The sequence below is a fragment of the Phyllobates terribilis genome, unplaced genomic scaffold, assembly GCF_046119375.1.
Source record: "Phyllobates terribilis strain yellow unplaced genomic scaffold, ASM4611937v1 Scaffold_12__6_contigs__length_324123572, whole genome shotgun sequence".
Lineage (NCBI taxonomy): Eukaryota > Metazoa > Chordata > Amphibia > Anura > Dendrobatidae > Phyllobates > Phyllobates terribilis.
The window spans coordinates 66,343,706-66,361,994 of record NW_027362772.1 but is presented as its reverse complement, the minus strand read 5'-3'; the positions used below and the strand labels follow the sequence as shown (position 1 = coordinate 66,361,994).

The 18,289-nt window shown below is 41.0% G+C and overlaps 1 protein-coding gene across 1 annotated transcript in view; it reads left to right on the top strand.

The window, feature by feature from the left end:
• Positions 1–9,852: 9,852 nt before the first annotated feature.
• The window catches only part of LOC141171698 (uncharacterized), a 58,412-nt gene continuing 49,975 nt past the window's right edge, over positions 9,853–18,289 (top strand). Inside the window, exons 1-5 of the mRNA XM_073655352.1 lie at positions 9,853–10,014; positions 10,091–10,402; positions 12,608–12,889; positions 15,873–16,154; positions 17,816–18,109. Coding sequence (XP_073511453.1) covers positions 9,858–10,014; positions 10,091–10,402; positions 12,608–12,889; positions 15,873–16,154; positions 17,816–18,109 — 1,327 coding nt within the window. The 5' untranslated portion in view covers positions 9,853–9,857. The remainder of the gene's footprint in view (positions 10,015–10,090; positions 10,403–12,607; positions 12,890–15,872; positions 16,155–17,815; positions 18,110–18,289) is intronic.

Genomic DNA, 18,289 nt, shown 5'->3' with positions numbered 1-18,289 from the left:
TCATTCTAAATATGGGGATACAGTCAGTATATATATACAAGTACAAAACACAATTATTTATATATAGGTGTATGGACGGGGATCAATTAGGGATGTGCAAGTGTATCAATTAGATATCGGCGGGGGATCGTGCCTCGAGTCCATGTAGATATTTGCCACTCGACTCACTGAACACTTGCAGGGTTCGGTCAGAGCATACAGTTTGGCCTCTTGAGCTGACATATAAGATGGCAGTGGTCCAGCAGAAACAACCGTTGGTGGGGACACCACTGCATATTCGGTATGGTAAATTCCATATTCATCTGCGTATCTGGACCCGTCAGTATACAGTATCAGATCCGCTTTAGGTAGTGGCGGCTCAGAGACAGTAGGTAGGTGAGAGGTTACTGCCTTCATGACCTCAAGGCAATCATGGTCACTCGAATCAGGGTATTAATGGTCTTCTGAGGACCCTCCCCCCAAGTTTTCAGGGCAGTCGTTCCCCCTTGACATAGGAAGCAGAGTTGAGGGGTTCAAGACAGTACATCGCTGAAGAGCTATATTTTGTGGTAAAAGGAGCTCACATTGGATTCTGACACGACGTTGCATAGATAGATGGTTGTGAGAGCTGACGCGTTAGGGATCCACTGCCTACAGTATGTGACCATTTCCAGGAAAGCTTGGAGTTGTTTAACAGTTCTCGGGTACGGGATGACAGTTTTACACTCTTCAGTGAGATGCTTGGTACCTTGGGATATGCAATGACTCAAAAACACAACTTTGGTACAACACCATTGTAGCTTTCGCAGAGTAACTTTGCATCTGATGGTGGCCAGAAATTGGAGCAAAAATCGACATATTGTATCAACGTGACTCCAGGGTTCTCACTCTTCCAGGGTTGGAGACAGGTAGTTAAGGCCAGTGTGAAGTGATGAGGGGAGTTCTGAGCTCCTTGAGGCATAACAGTCCAGGTGTACTGTACTCCTCTGTGCAGAAAGAAAAAAGATACCGACAGTCTGGATGCAGAGGCACACTGAAGAAGGCATTTGCCAAGTAGATTACTGTAAAATGCGTTGCCTCAGGGGGAATTTCACTGAGTAATGTATGTGGATTTGGCATCACTGGGGTCTCCAGGATTGTAACTGTATTCACAGCTCTCAGATCTTGCACCATCCTGAATTTATCCAGTTCTCCACTTGCAGTTTTCTTCTTCACTGGAAACAATGGAGTATTAGCAGGAGAAACACAGGGAATTAATGCTTCTTTCTTATAGCAGGAGGTGGGCTTGTTTGTCTAGGAATTAGTTCATTCAGGTTATCTTGTGAGGTCATCTGGCGGCTGAGTGAGTCTGATCTAGCTGTGGCACTTTCCACAGCTTGGGTGAGAATTTGAGATTTATCATAGTCATTGCTGATTAGTCTTATCTCCTCCAACATAGTTATTCTTCTATACTCCGGTATACCTTGGACTATCGCTTGGGCACAGGCTTGCATAGGAAATCCATACATTCCAGAACTTATAACAGGAAGAGCAATAGAAGTAAGGTTCCTTGTTCCAACATAGTTCACAATATTGTCGATTGTAGCTCTAAGTTGTGTCACACACTGGTCATGAGGATCTTCATCATACACATTCTGGGTGTAGTGTGTATTGCTGCCTGTATTCCGGGTGCGCAAAGATGGCTGCCACCAAAGGGACATCTGGTTAGAGGCTGGAGGTGCTGCAATGGGTGTAGCAACATGGCCGCTGCAGGAAGGGTTGGAACTTTGGGCGGACATAGGTATAACAGATGAGGATGGGGCACTAGGAGTGGCTTGGGTAGTAGCAAGGGGTGGGCCTCCTGGACGGGGCGCATTACATGCAACACAATAATCTGCTGACTGGAATTTGTACATGTGCATCCCCCCTGTCCGCCATTATCGGGCGGTGGCTGGGAGAGCAGTATCTTTGTAATACACATAACATGGCATCTTTCCCTTATCGTCTGTATTTTCTTCCTCCATCCTCCCTTCTTTGACAAATTCTCTGTTGTTCTGTATCAAGCCAAGGCTGTTTGCTATTCTAGCAGCTGTAACCAGCCCTTATCTGGTAGCTCACATATTTTAGTTAACTGTTTAAGTTTCTGCATATACTTTTTCCCTTCTTTCGACAAACTTAGCGCAACTTTTTTCCACATGTATTCACTTTCCAACATTCCATTATCTTCCTTGCTGCATTTAACATAACATCTTGTACTGTAATTTACCCCCCGGGTACAACCCACACAATGACATTACTCTTTTGGTTTTCTCTACATATTTCCTTCCTCACAAATCTCGTGTGCAACTTTCCTAAACTTTTCTAAACTTAAACACTTTCGGTGCATTCTTAAATGATCTTTTCCCCTCTCGACCGACCATGATAGACACTTTCTTTCTGCTCCACGGAAACATTGATTAATCACTACTGCCTTCCAACTGACAAAAGATCCTTCATTTGTGCACAGCACGAGTCCGGCCAGACCTCACAGCTGCTGTTCCACTGACTTCACCCCCTCCCGTCGGGGGGAGTCACGCACGGCAATAAGTGAAAGGAGGAGGACATCTGCAGCCCTCCGGACACTCGATATATGTATATCTGCGTGCGTGTGCTACCCAATCTTCGATCACCTGCCGCGACTGAACCTAATAGCGTTCAGTCTCCTAAGAATCTTTGTCAAAAGTTAAGGAAGATTCATACACAGAGCAGCAGTTAGCCAGGAGCGACTACACCAGGGTTCTTGGCATCACACAGCGGGGACCCGCCCAGTCACACGGGCTGTCCCTAAGAGCCAATCTAGACACCACAAAATCACCAGAGACCGCTCAAAATATGAGTAAGCACTATGAATTCATTAAATCTGCAGACTTACCGTATTCAGTGATGAGAGTTGATCAGGCTCTCACTTTGAGCAGTCCCGGCTCGTCCGTAGGTGGTCCAGTGATGGGCACCCCGAGACTTAAGAGTCCCCTCGAGTGTGATCCGAGTCACGGCACTATTTGTGAAGGTTCCACCAATTTAAGATACACTAGATAACTGCTCTCCTCCAAATTAAAGATGTCTGAGTGCATGCAGAGAAGCTAATTAACCAAATCTGCTAATCTGTTTGAAAAACTTCACTCAGAAACTGAACCACGCAAAATGGCATAATGGCCCACTTTATTACGTAGACATGGGGTTAAATAGCATTCTCCATCTAGGTGGGATTAGTAAAATGTATTGCTCTTTTCTGATAACTCGGCACGCTGTAATTTGTCCTTCTATGTATCTCTTGGTTTGAGTAACGCCTTAGGAATTCCGATGGAGGGGGGTGAGTTCATCTCTCAGCGCCATCTTTACCAACTCGACATGAATCTCTCTGTTATCAGCCATGCACATGCATATGTCATTCCCAGGAAATCATTTAGTTGTTTGTGTCTATAGATTAGAACAGAAGCTGTTAGTTATATGTTCATTAACTATTAACATAATCCATGTGCATATACACATTTGCATACATACATACACATAGATTATTCATTCACCGCTAATTGATTCACACTGATTAGGTAATCTATTAAAAGAAACCAATTGATTTTCTATAATATATATTTTTTACCTTGACAGTGGGAGGAAGGAAGATCAGAGTGAGGAATATGCGGTCCAAACTCACGGCTACTGAGATTTGACCGTGTGGAAGACAGGGTGGTGATGGTGGTGATGGCTAAGTGACTGGAAGCATTATCTGCTATCAAACCAACAACCTTTTGACACTGCTCTGGGTTCAATAGTGGTGTGCTGTGGTCCCCTAGGAATTGGGACAAGAAGGTCAGGCGGGAAGGTGTGGGTGTTTGTTGTGGCACAATTTCAGCTTCCCCACGGCCTTGTCCTCGGCCTCAGCATGCACCATCATCACCATCACGTCCAGTTCCCTGTCCCTTGCCACGTGCCTTGCCCATTTTAAATGGATGACAGTATCTTCCACGCTCACTACAAATGGCTGAGTTTGGAGTGAACTTATATGTGATCCGTGTGACGGAGAAAACACAGTTTTAAATACCTGGCCTGTAGGTAACTATTGTGAACAGCAAACCGTGTCAAAAACTTCGCTGACACAGTGAAAAAAAATTTGAATGGAGGCCAGAAATGGCAGTATTTTCTGACAACGTATATGTGATCCGTGTGACGGAGAAAACACAGTTTTGAATACCTGGCCTGTAGTTAACTAGTTTTAACAGCAAACTGGTGTGAATTGCTTCAATGACACACTAAAGGAGATTTTTAATGGAGGCCAGAAATGGCAGTATTTTCTGACAACGTATATATGATCCGTTTGACGGAGAAAACACAGTTTTATATATCTGGATTTCTAGCGCTGTAATATGGAAAGGACCTGGCTGTATTCTGCAGTGCCAACAAGTAAATGGCGCAGAAAAACGATGTTCTCTGGATTGCTTATTAAGCAAATAATGAGGATTAAGATCCAAAAAAAAGTATTCCTGGCCCCTGAGACCTGGGCCTTTGTATAGAAATATCTAACAGCAGCAAAAGGCAGAACTGGAATGGAGCCTCTTGTGCTATATGTACTGCAGTCTGCTATATACACTGCCTGCCAGCCTATATACACTGCCTGCCTGATATCTCTTCAGATGGATTTGTTAGTTCTCAGAAGGACTGTTTTTTGAGATGGATATGTGTAATGTACTTGTTTTCTCCCTACACTACCTAATACACAAGCAAATCTCTCCCTAGCTCAGCAGCACCTCTCCCTACTCTACCTGATTCCGGAGTGACAGTGACGAGCATGGCGGCGCCAGGTCTGATATAGACCTGATGACGCTGTGCGGCCAGCCAATCGCTTTAATGCCACAACCAACATGGCTGCGGCATTACAGTGTGTGGCAGGCAATCCCTGCATGTTGATTGGCTCTCTAAAGAGCACCAAACATGCAGGGAGGGGACCTGAGCATCGGCCTGGGCATCTCGCAAGTACTCGGCGAGCTCCGAGCATCTCGAGTACTGAGATACTCGGGCGAGTACCGAGTACTTGCAAGTATGCTCGCTCATCACTATTAGATAACACACACATATAAATAATGAAATAAATAAAAACTACAGACAAGAAAATATGACCATTTCCTATATACCTGAGGAAGGGTGGATGCAGCTGAAACGTGTAGTGTTTTCTAAATAATACATTTTTAATATACCTTTTATTTATCCGCAGTTATTGAATCAATTAGCATTTTTCATCTTGACTCAAAAGCCCTTTATTTGGTTTGTTTCACTTCATTCAGCCTCCTACTATCATATTTAAAGGTATTGTGCAGACTTATGAATCCTCAATGTGCACAGGGCATGCTGTGAGGTTTCTCCAATGCCGGCGCCAGGAGTGTGCAGTCATGTGATTGTAGGTATGCAAATTGCATTCTTCTGGCCACATTCAAACTAGACATTCCTGGCCTCACTAAAGTGTATTGAGCGAAGCTGAACACATCTAGTCGGTATGTGACCACATGTATGCAAATCACATAATTGCGTTCACGCGCCCGCCTGCACCAGGCACCGAAGAATCCTGACAGTGTGCACTGTGCGCGCTGTGAGGCTTCAAAATTATACAAACACATAGAGTGACTGCCGACTTGAACCCAAAGCTTGAACAACCCCTTAAAGGACAACCTCCTTTTATCTCCAAGCTTCAGCATATTTAATGCTGGTGTGAATGTAGCTGGACTTACTATTTTAAAGAAGTAAATTAAAATTAAATGTCAGAGAGGATGTGTGCAGAATGGGTGTCACTAAAATGCCGCAGGCACTGGAGGAGAATAACAAAGAGACAAAGAGCGAGGAGAAAGCCGAAGAGCCAGGATAAACACCCAACCTCTCTATAATAAATAACTAGCAATGCATGAGGCAGCCAACATCAGAATAATCAATGTGTTTATTAACCCCTTAAGGACAAGGCAATTTTCCATTTTTGCAATTCTGCCATTGTTTTTTATTTTTTTTATTTTTATAATGTTCATTCCGCGGTATAAATTTCCTGGCAACACGTTTTCTTATTCAGGTCTTTACAATAATAGTGATACCAAACTTAGAAGGGTATTTTGTTTTTGTTCTTTTTTCATATTTTAGTGATAAAAAAAATTCTGAACTTTGTGAAAAAAAAATGATAATCTCTATTTTCTAAACTTTTTCTTTCTTCAATCTATTTACATGTGTGATGGCTTGATTTTTGCATGTGACTTTTTTTATATAGAATTTTAGGGAACATACAATGTATTGAATGCTTTTTCTTGCATTTTGGGGGTAATTGCTGCAACCCAAAATAGTCCTAATTTCTGACTTTTCAATTTTTTTTTATTTCAGTGTTCACCTTTTAGGATATACAGTACAGACCAAAAGTTTGGACACACCTTCTCATTTAAAGATTTTTCTGTATTTTCATGACTATGAAAATTGTACATTCACACTGAATGCATCAAAACTATGAATTAACACATGTGGAATTATATACTTAACAAAAAAATGTGAAACAACTTAAAATATGTCTTATATTCTAGGTTCTTCAAAGTAGCCACCTTTTGCTTTGATGACTGCTTTGCACACTCTTGGCATTCTCTTGATGAGCTTCAAGAGGTAGTCACCGGAAATGGTTTTCACTTCACTGGTGTGCCCTGTCAGGTTTAATAAGTGGGATTTCTTGCCTTATAAATGGGGTTGGGACCATCAGTTGTGTTGTGCAGAAGTCTGGTGGATACACAGCTGATAGTCCTACTGAATAGACTGTTAGAATTTGTATTATGGCAGGAAAAAAGCAGCTAAGTAAAGAAAAATGAGTGCCATCATTACTTTAAGAAATGAAGGTTAGTCAGTCCGAAAAATTGGGAAAACTTTGAAAGTGTCCCCAAGTGCTGCTGCAAAAACCATCAAGCGCTACAAAGAAACTGGCTCAGATGAGAACCGCCCCAGGAAAGGAAGACCAAGAGTCACCTCTGCTTCTGAGGATAAGTTTATCCGAGTCACCAGCCTCAGAAATCGCAGGTTAACAGAAGCTCAGATTAGAGACCAGGTCAATGCCACACAGAGTTCTAGCAGCAGACACATCTCTTCAATAGCTGTTAAGAGGAGACTTTGTGCAGCAGGCCTTCATGGTAAAATAGATGCTAGGAAACCACTGCTAAGGACAGGCAACAAGCAGAAGAGACTTGTTTGGGCTAAAGAACACAAGGAATGGACATTAAACCAGTGGAAATCTGTGCTTTGGTCTGATGAGTCCAAATTTGAGATCTTTGGTTCCAACCACCGTGTCTTTGTGCGACGCAGAAAATGTGAACGGATGGACTCTACATGCCTGGTTCCCACCGTGAAGCATGGAGGAGGAGGTGTGATGGTGTGGGGGTGCTTTGCTGGTGACTCTGTTGGGGATTTATTCAAAATTGAAGGCATACTGAACCAGCATGGCTACCATAGCATCTTGCAGCGGCATGCTATTCCATCCGGTTTGCGTATAGTTGGACCATCATTTATTTTTCAACAGGACAATGACCCTAAACACACCTCCAGGCTGTGTAAGGGCTATTTGACCAAGAAGGAGAGTGATGGCGTGCTACGCCAGATGACCTGGCCTCTACAGTCACCAGACCTGAACCCAATCGAGATGGTTTGAGGTGAGCTGGACCGCAGAGTAAAGGCAAAAGGGCCAACAAGTGCTAAGCATCTCTGGGAACTCCTTCAAGATTGTTGGAAGACCATTTCCGGTGACTACCTCTTGAAGCTAATCAAGAGAATGCCAAGAGTGTGCAAAGCAGTCATCAAAGCAAAAGGTGGCTACTTTGAAGAACCTAGAATATAAGACATATTTTCAGTTGTTTCACACTTTTTTGTTAAGTATATAATTCCACATGTGTTAATTCATAGTTTTGATGCCTTCAGTGTGAATGTCCAATTTTCATAGTCATGAAAATACAGAAAAATCTTTAAATTTAAAGGTGTGTCCAAACTTTTGGGCTGTACTGTATATTTAAATATTTTATTAGTTCAGGCAATTACACACACGACAATACCAAATATGTTTATTTTTTTATTCTTCACAATTTTCTATTTAGATTTAGGGAAAAAGGTGGCAATTTACATTTTTATATATATTTTTTTAAATATGTTTAATGTTTTTAACATTTTTAATTAGTGAACCCATCATCACTTAAAGGTGTTTTCCCACAAAGGAATTACATTTTAATCAAATATCTACAATAATCACAATTTCTACAATTGGATGTGTGAAAAAAATGTTCCTGTGCTGAGATAATCTTATAAATATGCCCCTGCTGTGTACTGTGTAATAACTGTGTCTGAAATATGGTCGGCACATACCACAGTTCCTTTACAGGGAAGGAAGAATAAGTGATTATACAGAAGACATAGTATTGTCTTGAAGCTGCTGCTTTCTGTGAGGTAAAACATTACCCTGCCTGTTTTATCACAGGAGTGAATATTTCTGCTGAATCTCTACTCCCCTGCGCTCATCATAAATCAATTCAGTGAGGTAGGGTTGCCAGGTGGCGCTGAGCTTATGTGTCTAACTTGATTTATGATAAGCTCTAAGTGCTGGATACCCGGCAGAAACACTCGCTCCTGTGATAAAACAGGCAGATTAATGTTTTATACTGTGAGCGGCGTCTGTAGTCACTACCTGTCATATTGATGATCAATCTGCTTTGCACACACACACTGAACACATAAGCTGAAGACCATACTGTCAATCAATGTGCTGGGAGCTATTACAGCTGCGTTCATTGCGCGGCTACAGAGAGGATATCAATTTATTTCCTCTTTGTAAATATGCTTCCAGTTAGGCACGTAGAATGTTAACGCTATTTACCTTCAAATGAACTCTCTATCTGCAGGTAAGCAGCATTTTTGGACCTGACAAGCTCACTTTCATGCATAGCTCGGGATATTATCCATGAGCACGATGTAAGTTAAGGTGCATTTATACTGATTATTATGCATGATTATTGTGAATGAGCGATCTTAGAAACACTCTAATTTAATTAGCAGACTGCTCATTCGTCGGCTGAAATGATCTTTTGCTTTTCAGCTACGCCTCATCCTATGTGATCTAGACCTGTGCTGCCGAGAACAATAGCAGCCAATGTGCACTGAATGATCTACTAGCCGCATTTGTTAAGTGCCACCAGTTGTCTAGTGTAAATGGATCTTTAAGGTTTACCCTAGCAGACTACCGCCCACCGATCAGTTACTTGTTTGCTGATCAACTTTTTACACCTGCCACGCTTCAGATAACTGATTTTTCCGCATGTATACACTGCTTTTGCTCTTGGCAGCACATCTTGCAAATCAGAAGCACATTTTACTCAAAAAATGGAAATTCACTATTTTAATTCATATGCACATGAAGCTAAAGTGCTCTGGGCATTATTGGAGCACTTTCCAAGTTTCAGCCACCCCAGCTCTATTTCTTGTCCAATCCCACCTTTCTCTGTATTGCACTTCAATGCAAGAGAAGAAGCCCATGCACCACTGGTGAATTAATTTCTGTGCTTTCTCAGTTCGGCTTCTCACTAACGTGATCCAAACAGTTATATATCAAAAAATCCAAAGCATCAGATGCTTTATTTCTTTCTGAAAAAAATAACTAAACTTTTATTTCATCCTTTACATTTACATGGCGACATTTTTGGCCACAATTGGCCTTTCTCAAGCAAATACCGAAAAGATAAAAAAAAAACATAATGAAATTTTGCAGATGTGTATAAGAGTTTCTATCATCAGAGAGAAGGTTCATGTACCTTTCCAGCACTTTCTATTCCTGTACAGGCTGATTGAGGATTACCAGTAGAGGTCATAAGAGACTAAGAATGAGAAAAGTTAATACGGAAAGAAAAACTTTTGTAGTTACACCCCTCACATATCACACACATTGTACCAGAGCGCACAACGTGGTGACTCGTTGGATTATACAGATGGATCTTATAAAGCTGCTGTGTGGTCTCGTAACGAGTTACTTATATTTAGGTAAGGAGAAAGAAAAACAATATATAATCTACAATTCCTACCAAGATTCCTAAGGAAAACTTGATTTCTCTTCCAGGTGCTGTATCTGCTCAGGTGTCAGTGAATGGATCTCTGGGAGGATCTGTGGATTTTATTCTGCATATCACATTACCTGCCAATCGTGCAATAACGTGGAGAACTGGAGAAGGTTCAATCTACATTGCAAGAATCCTTAATAATGATCCACCAACATACAATACATCCTACACGAGTAGAACTTTACTGTTTCCAAATGGGACCCTGAGACTGGATAAACTCACAGACGCTGACAAGAGAATATATGGTGTGACAGTAGAGAACCAGGCTGATTTCACAAATCAGGTTGTGGACTATCAGCTCGGGGTCTTCCGTAAGTATTGTAACATTGTTTTATTTCTTTATTTTTTCCATTGTATCTAATCATTTTTTAAACATAATCTTATACAAATCAAAGGCACACATTAAAGGGGCAATCTCAAGTTTGAAAGTTGTCCCGATCCTGATCACTGGTGGTCCGACAGCTGAGGCTCCAGCAATCCCGAGAACTAGAGTTCTGAAGTGCCCGGCTGGATGGAGCGGTGGTCTACCATGAGTAATGCACTCCATTTATTAGGATGAAGCCTAGCATTGCACTCGGTTAGTCTTCAGCACTCCCATCATAATGAATGGAGCAGAAGTGTGCATGATTGATCACGGCTCCTTATAGCACGGCACTTCTGAGCCACGGTTCTTGGGGATAACTTCCAAATTTGAGAAAACCGCTTTAACATTCTATTATGATAACTATTAGTTTCCATGCTGCCAGACTCCTCTCTCTGTAATCAACACTTATCCCCCTTAAGAACCAAGTGTTTTGTTGTTGTTGTTTTTGCACTTTTTTTCCTCCCCTTCTTCCAGGAACCATAAGTTTTTTTATTTTTTTTTACCTTAACAAAGTCATATGAGTCCTTGCTTTTTTTGTGGGAAGAGTTGTAGTTTTTTAATTAAACCGTTCCAAGTGGGATAAAATGGAGAAAAAAAAATTAATTATTCATTGATTTTTTTTTTGGGGGGGGGCATGGGTATTGTTTTTACAGCATTCATTATATAGCAAAATGAACTGGAGTATAAGTTGGCATACATGCAACATGTGGGGGCTTGTTAACATTGGCCATGAAACAGACAAAACCTAAGATATAAACAAAATGAACATATACCCTGCTTTAAGCAAAAAGCAATAGTGCATACAAATAACATAGGGGACTTAACAAACACTGTTTTTGCCCCCCAAAAAAAGGCAAAAGTCATCCCACCAGCGTCAAGGTGTACCCATTTGGGACATTTCTATCCTGTCTCTAGTATTAAAACCTTACCATATGTTAAAATGACCGCAATGTGAATACGGGCCGAACAGGATCGAGGCCCAACTATGGACACCCAAGAACGTAAACGTAATGCCCAGCTCAAAGAAAGGGAGGTCAAGCCCTTGTGTGCACATGGTAAGGATTTAATACTAGAGAATTTAAATTTCAAAAGATCCGCTCATGTCTGTTGACCAGAGCTACAGCAGATTGCTGCTGTTTAACCAATTAGATGCCACTATTAATCAATGGTTCCCATCAACCCTCACATAGCTTTATTGCTAAATTAACAAGTTATACTGTAAGTCTCATAGAATGGTGACAAAACACATATTTTTTTACAGTTCTGAATTTTTCTTTAAGTTTTGAATTTTTATAACCACTAGTGATGAGCGAGTATGTTCGGTTAACTCTTTCGCCGAGTATGCTCGGGCGAGCACCGAGTATTTACAGCGTACTCGGTGATATGTTTAAATCACTCCCGTGTGCATGATTTGCGACTGTTTGACAGCTTTAATACATGTGAGGAATATCTGCTTCTTACACATTACTCACATGTATTAAAGCTGTCAAACCGTCGCAAATCATGTACAAGGGAGCGATTCAAACATATCACTAAGCAGCTGTAACTACTCGGTGCTCGCCCGAGTATACTCGGCGAAAGGATTAACAGAACATACTCGCTCATCACTAATAACCACTAAAATAAAAACAAATATACAAGTTGATTTTGACAAGTCACTTTTAACATACAATGAACGCCAAACCCTAAGCTAGAAACAAAATGAACATATCCCCTGCTGTAAGTAAGTAAAAGCAATAGTGCATATAAATTACATGGGGTACTTGGTAAACAGTGTTTTTGATTAAAAAAAAAAACGTAAACGCCATCCCACCAGCGCCAAGGTGTACCCATCAGGATGGTCCTAACCTCTAGTGTTAAAACCTTACTATGTATCAAAAATGGTGTCAATGTGAATAAGGGCCGAGCAAGATTAGAGATGTGTTTGCTAATGAGTGGCCAATTGATCAGTGTTTCTCTAACTATGAGTTAGACATTGTTAGCGAGACACTCCAAGTTCTATGTGAGATGCAGATGGGGAGGCAATTTTGTTAGAAATTATTATAAACTGCACCGCCATTTTCTGAGCTGCACTAATCACTGGTTTAGCAAAATTACTGATCAGAGAACAATATACAGACTAAAAAATTAACATTTATGTTGTTTTTTTTAGCTCCACTCAGTGCTCCTGTTCTCCGCTCCAGTGTTACAACCAACAATCCTTTTGTTAATGGCGCCAATATGAGCCTCCAGTGTGACACCGGGAATCAGACTGTGACCACTTACACTTTCTATCGTGATAGTCAAAAGATTATCTGTTCGGAGCGTCTGATCTGCAGCGGATCATTCCTGAACTTCACACCAGTAGCTGAGATCGACAGTGGATCCTACACCTGCACCATCCAGAACCCTGTCAGCTCCAACACCAGCAACTCCCTGAGTCTGTCTGTATATTGTAAGAACATAGAGATTGTAAAACAAAGTAAAAAATGGATTTTCTATTCTAGGTTATATAGCAATATAAACACAGACAAAGCTAAGAAAAAGGAAAAAATGCAACAAAATTACTATGGTGTAATAAGTACAGTATATCAGTTATGCCATACACTTTAGATGTAGTGACTAGGAATAAGCGCACCCGTAGAAGATCGGGTTCTGGTATTTCAAAGTTCGGTTTGGGTACCAGAACTTTACCCAACTTGAAAATAATGATGACTTGAACTTTTGATCTGGAAAAATTTATTTTTCTCTCTCGCGCGCTAAACGCTGAACCCTTCCCGGAGAAGGGTATGAACCCAGAACTTTTAAATTCAGGCTCACTCATCTCTAGTAGTAACATTTACTGTTCTTTTTCACCATATATTTCAGATACAATTTACAAGCAGTAACATTTTTCTGTAATTTTTTTTATATTCACCATATACATCATTCTCCTTCTGCATAAAGTTGAAGATACTGTCTTACTTTCATTGCGACCATGATCTAAAAATCCTCTTCTCTGCCTTTTCTGCTTGTATTTATTGCTTGGCTACCTTCATTGTTCACTTGTCCAGAGGCACATTTTCTAGCCAGTTCATGACAAAAATTAAATCTCTGTCCGATATGGACTGACCATTTTTTTTCTAGTACAGTTTGTAAGTGTGTCTTGCAGATGTTGTACTTTGCTAAGTGCCGAGGTGAGAACAAAAGGGCAAAAAGTTGCAAATTTTGCACCTAATTTTGCAACCTCCCTAGTTGTAAGCAAGTATACTTTCCAATAATAATAATGACATTAATAATAATGTTTTTTAATGAATTCTTTACAGATGCAACACTAAAGATTCCCTCACAATGGATATATGAAATAATATAGATTTCTAATATAATAATGAATATGCAAATTGTCTCTTCAGAGAGGAAGAGGTCTAGAACTCCTAAAAGTCAATATTGACCCTTTAACAAGCCTTGCCATATGACTTAGGATAAAAGCAACACCCCGAAACACTGTGTCTGCAATTTGAGATTCTGGTTTGGCTTTTATCCTAAGTCATATGACAAGGCTTGTTAAAGGGTCGATATTGACTTTTAGGATCGCTGCTTCCAATAGCTGGTGCTAAAGTTCGAGTCCTCTTCTTCTCTGAAGAGAAAATTTGCATATTTAATTTCTCAGTGAGCATACATGTGTCACGAGTGCACCAGAGGTGACAGATAGTAGCCCTGCAGTGGGTTGCAGGAGATCTCTACGTTTGACATTGCAGACATTTTCTTAGAGAGGTTGTCTCTAGGACCTAGCGGCTACCTCTCTCTGGTAATTAGCTCCCTGGCCTCGGTTTATATATACCTGATGTGTCTTAGAGGGAGTTGCCAGCTTTTTTCATATCTACTTGTGAGGCCTAAGTAAGAGCAGTACTTCGTCCTCTCTGGAGCTTGAGGCCGAGTTCGCATTTGTCTGGAGTCGTCTAAAGCTAAGCAGTCCCCCCTGTTTGTTTACCCTTGTTGTCTATAGAGTTTAGTGGAGATCGACTAGTGCTCATGTCCTCCCATCCCTAGCCTTAGCCATACGCCAGGGAAAGTCAAGGCGAGAAACGCGTGCGGCAATTGCTGAAGAGCTATTATATGGATGGTAGTTGAGACAGGGTGACACTAGACAAGACTAGGAGGTCTCTACTTCCCCCCTTTCTCTAGTGTCTGGGCTCCCTTTCCCTCTTCCCTCTGTGTTGCACTAAGTCTTTCTCACACCTGGTGTGACAACATGGCTTACAAGTCTCCTCACTCTGAAATGCCAGGCTTGGCTTGTCCCTCTCCACAAGAAGAAACATTACCCCTTAGACCTAATATAATATTGAAAATACATGTGAAGGAATATAAAATACAGAAGAAACAATAAAATACCAGTATCCAAAGATATTATCATCAGCTAAAAAGACAAAATATGAAAAGATTTACATTAACAATCAACATGTATTATATTCAACTTCCATATCTGGGAGAGCCTCATGCCTCTCTGCAGAGGGGTCCAGATGGGTGACAACAGACAAAGTTAGACAAAGAAAGAGTGGAGTCCAAATCAAACTGCAAGATATACAGCAATATCTTGCAGTTTGATTTGGACTCCACTCCTTCTTTGTCTAACTTTAACTTTAATACCCTTAAAACATTACAACATCCCCCGTGTGTTGTTGAAGTCTCTGATTTAACAATAGACTGGTCTTGTCAGTCTCAGAAGATGCTGAGTTCAGTATTTTGGCATCACAGACTTGGCCCTATCTTGGATCTCCTCATACCTAACAAACCGGATATTCAGCGTCTCCCACTCACGCACCACCTCCTCACCTCGCCCCCTATCTGTTGGTGTCCCCCAACGTTCAGTTCTAGGACCCCTGCTCGTCTCCATCTACACCTTAGGCCTGGGACAACTCATAGAATCTCATGGCTTTCAGTATCACATTTATGCCATTAACTTCATCTGCCATTTTGTTTATGCGTGAAAAAGGCCGCTTGCTGGCCGGTACGTTGCTTTTATGATGAATTTTGGAAGAATAAAGGAATAGAACTATCTCTCTGGTGCCTTGGAAATGATTTGTCTCTGAATTTGCTGGTGACTTGGAGTGCTGCAAAGGGAACTACTAATACGGTCAATCTGACATGTGATGAATTAGTTTAAAACGAGCCAAAGGGGAGGCGGAAGGTTAGTAAAAATGCTTATTAGTCACATGTTGAAAGTTTGGCCAATATGCACATAAGAGGTAATCACCTACAATCAGAAGACTAAACTCTGAGAATCTGCATACTGTATATACCGTATTATATTATGATCATTTTAAGCTTTGGGGGGAATATCCTTATCCCTAGAATCAGGAGACTAAATTCTGAGGATGTGTATACATAATATATCATGGTGTACTCATGTTAGACATTTACAATCCAACCTTTATGTTTGTTTGTATTTTCTATCTCAGTTCCTGTCTCTAATGTCACAGTGACCAGTAATGTATCGGGACTTGTCTGGCCTGGATTAGATTCAGTGTCTTTACGATGTTCGGCTTATGGCACAAATGTCAGTTACTCATGGAGTCTAAAAGGAGCATCAACATCCGGAGGAGGCCGATATATCCTCACCGATAATAGCAAAGCTCTCGTGATCAGCCCTGTCTCCACTGATGACAATGGACCCTTCATATGTACAGCTAAAAACTTAGTAAACAGCCTGAACAGCAGCGACGTGAAGTTCAACTTGGCCTGTAAGTAACGCATCATATCTGTGGTTATACTTTGTAAATTAGGTAGAAGGGAATACAAGTGTAGACAGAAGACAGCTCAGCAACAGTTTTATTCACAAAAAGGCAATGAGCTTGGTGGTTTCAACTGTCTTTAAAGATGTAACAGCATGAGCTAAACAGAGGTATTTGCTTGCTTCAAGGGCTGATACTTGCTACTTTTTTCCTGGCACTTTTGACGGTCGGCTGGCATCTTCTCATGGCTTTCTTCCCCCTCAAAGTTAAAGCTAAGGCATCACAGATCACTCTCTCTCAGTGCTTGTTTCATTTCCTTTCTTGGTCGCTTCTCATGGAAGTAGTAAACTGCTATATCTTGTCTAGCAACTTGGACACTCTTGCAACCCACTCACGCAGTTACTATGTATCAGTCCTTATTCTCAGACACCAGACAACAATCAGACGTACTCTGGTGTGCCTATGTCCTTTTCCAGTATAGGTGGCTAATTCTCGTCTATCCATTAGATGCAATCTTCTCTCATGAGCAAAAAAAACTGGAAAGCCAAAAAGCGCAATAGGGTCTTTTCCGAGAAGAAACAGGGAGACAAAAGTTAGTTTTGCTCACCTGATTGGGTTGTGAAGTCACAACCCTTGTACAAGCTTAGAAAAAGGCTGGTGCAGATCCACGATGTGGAGAACGTGTGCAGCTGGAGACTAGTGGGTTAAAAATGTAGACGGGAAATGTAGAAATGTGGTTTATTGGTCAATGCATTTCGAAGTGCCACACTTCTTCACCAGGACAAACCACAATGATCATTGTGATTTGTCCTGATGAAGACTTGTGGCATTCTGAAACGCGTTGACCAAGAAACCGCATTTCTACAATCTCCGTCTCCTGCTCATCACTAGACTACTGGCAGCTCAGATTTTAACCCACTTGTCTCCAGCTTCACACAATCTTCTTTCACAGGAATAAGCCTTTGTATCCTCGAACATAGTATGGCATATAATAACATAATGATTGAATTTACAAAGCAAAAAAACAACCAGGTGATATCTCCACTGCGACAGGGACTAAAATTACAGATTGAGATCAACAAGGATATATCAGTCCGATCTAGCTTAAAACATTACAGACATGTGGAGGTGGAAAAAATCCTTAATTTTTAGTAAAAGTGTGGCCGTCTCATTTTCAAAACTGTCATGCTTCATTTCCCCTCTTGGGGCGCCGCAGGGAAATTGAACACTTGTTGTTAAACTCCCTACAGATTACAGCTTATTGCTGGAGAGCCAACTGTGGGATAACTTCTCATTAGCTAGGTTTAACATGTCCACACTGCCATAAATCAGGCACTGCATTCATTTAAGTATAAAAAACGGTTATAAAAAGAGAAGACTGGAAAGGCCGAGGTGAGGAGGGAACAGGGAGTATGCACTTTTATAATTCTTAAGTGAATCTATAGCTCAATCTTCAAAAGGGATTATAATGAGATAACTTTGAATCCTTAAAAACAATTTCTTACTCTTCATTATACACCAGGCAAACATGATAAACATATTTTGGAAGAAATAATAAAAAAAATCACTATATAGAGAAACTCCAATACAAAATTTGGAAATTTGGTAAAGTAAAAAAAACTTAACTTTTCAGGTTATTTACTTACATTCATCTTTGGTTTTGTTCACAGCTCCGGTCTCGGCAGTGACGTTGACCAGTAACACATCAGCGGTGCTCTGGGCAGGAGAGGACTCAGCGTCTCTCCATTGCTCAGCTCAGGGTTCAGCCATCACCTTCTCCTGGAGTCTGAATGGAAACCAAGTGTCTTCAAAGCCTCCATATTCCATTATTCAGAGTGATTCTCCTCCAAACTCCAATCTCACCATCAGCCCGGTCTCCAAGATCGACATCGGACCATTCACCTGTATGGCATCCAACCGAGCTAATAGTATGACTAGTAGGGCAGCCAACCTCAGTGTCAACTGTGAGTAAAATATGTAATTTCATCAATCTAATCTATTTGTTATATGTAATCTACTTATCTAATTAGTCTGTCAATCTATCATACAACAGTGGCACAGTTCACTTAATGGTTACAATTCACACTGGGCGGCACAATATGCTTGATGGTTGCAGTCACAAGTGCTGTACAAGACACTTGAAA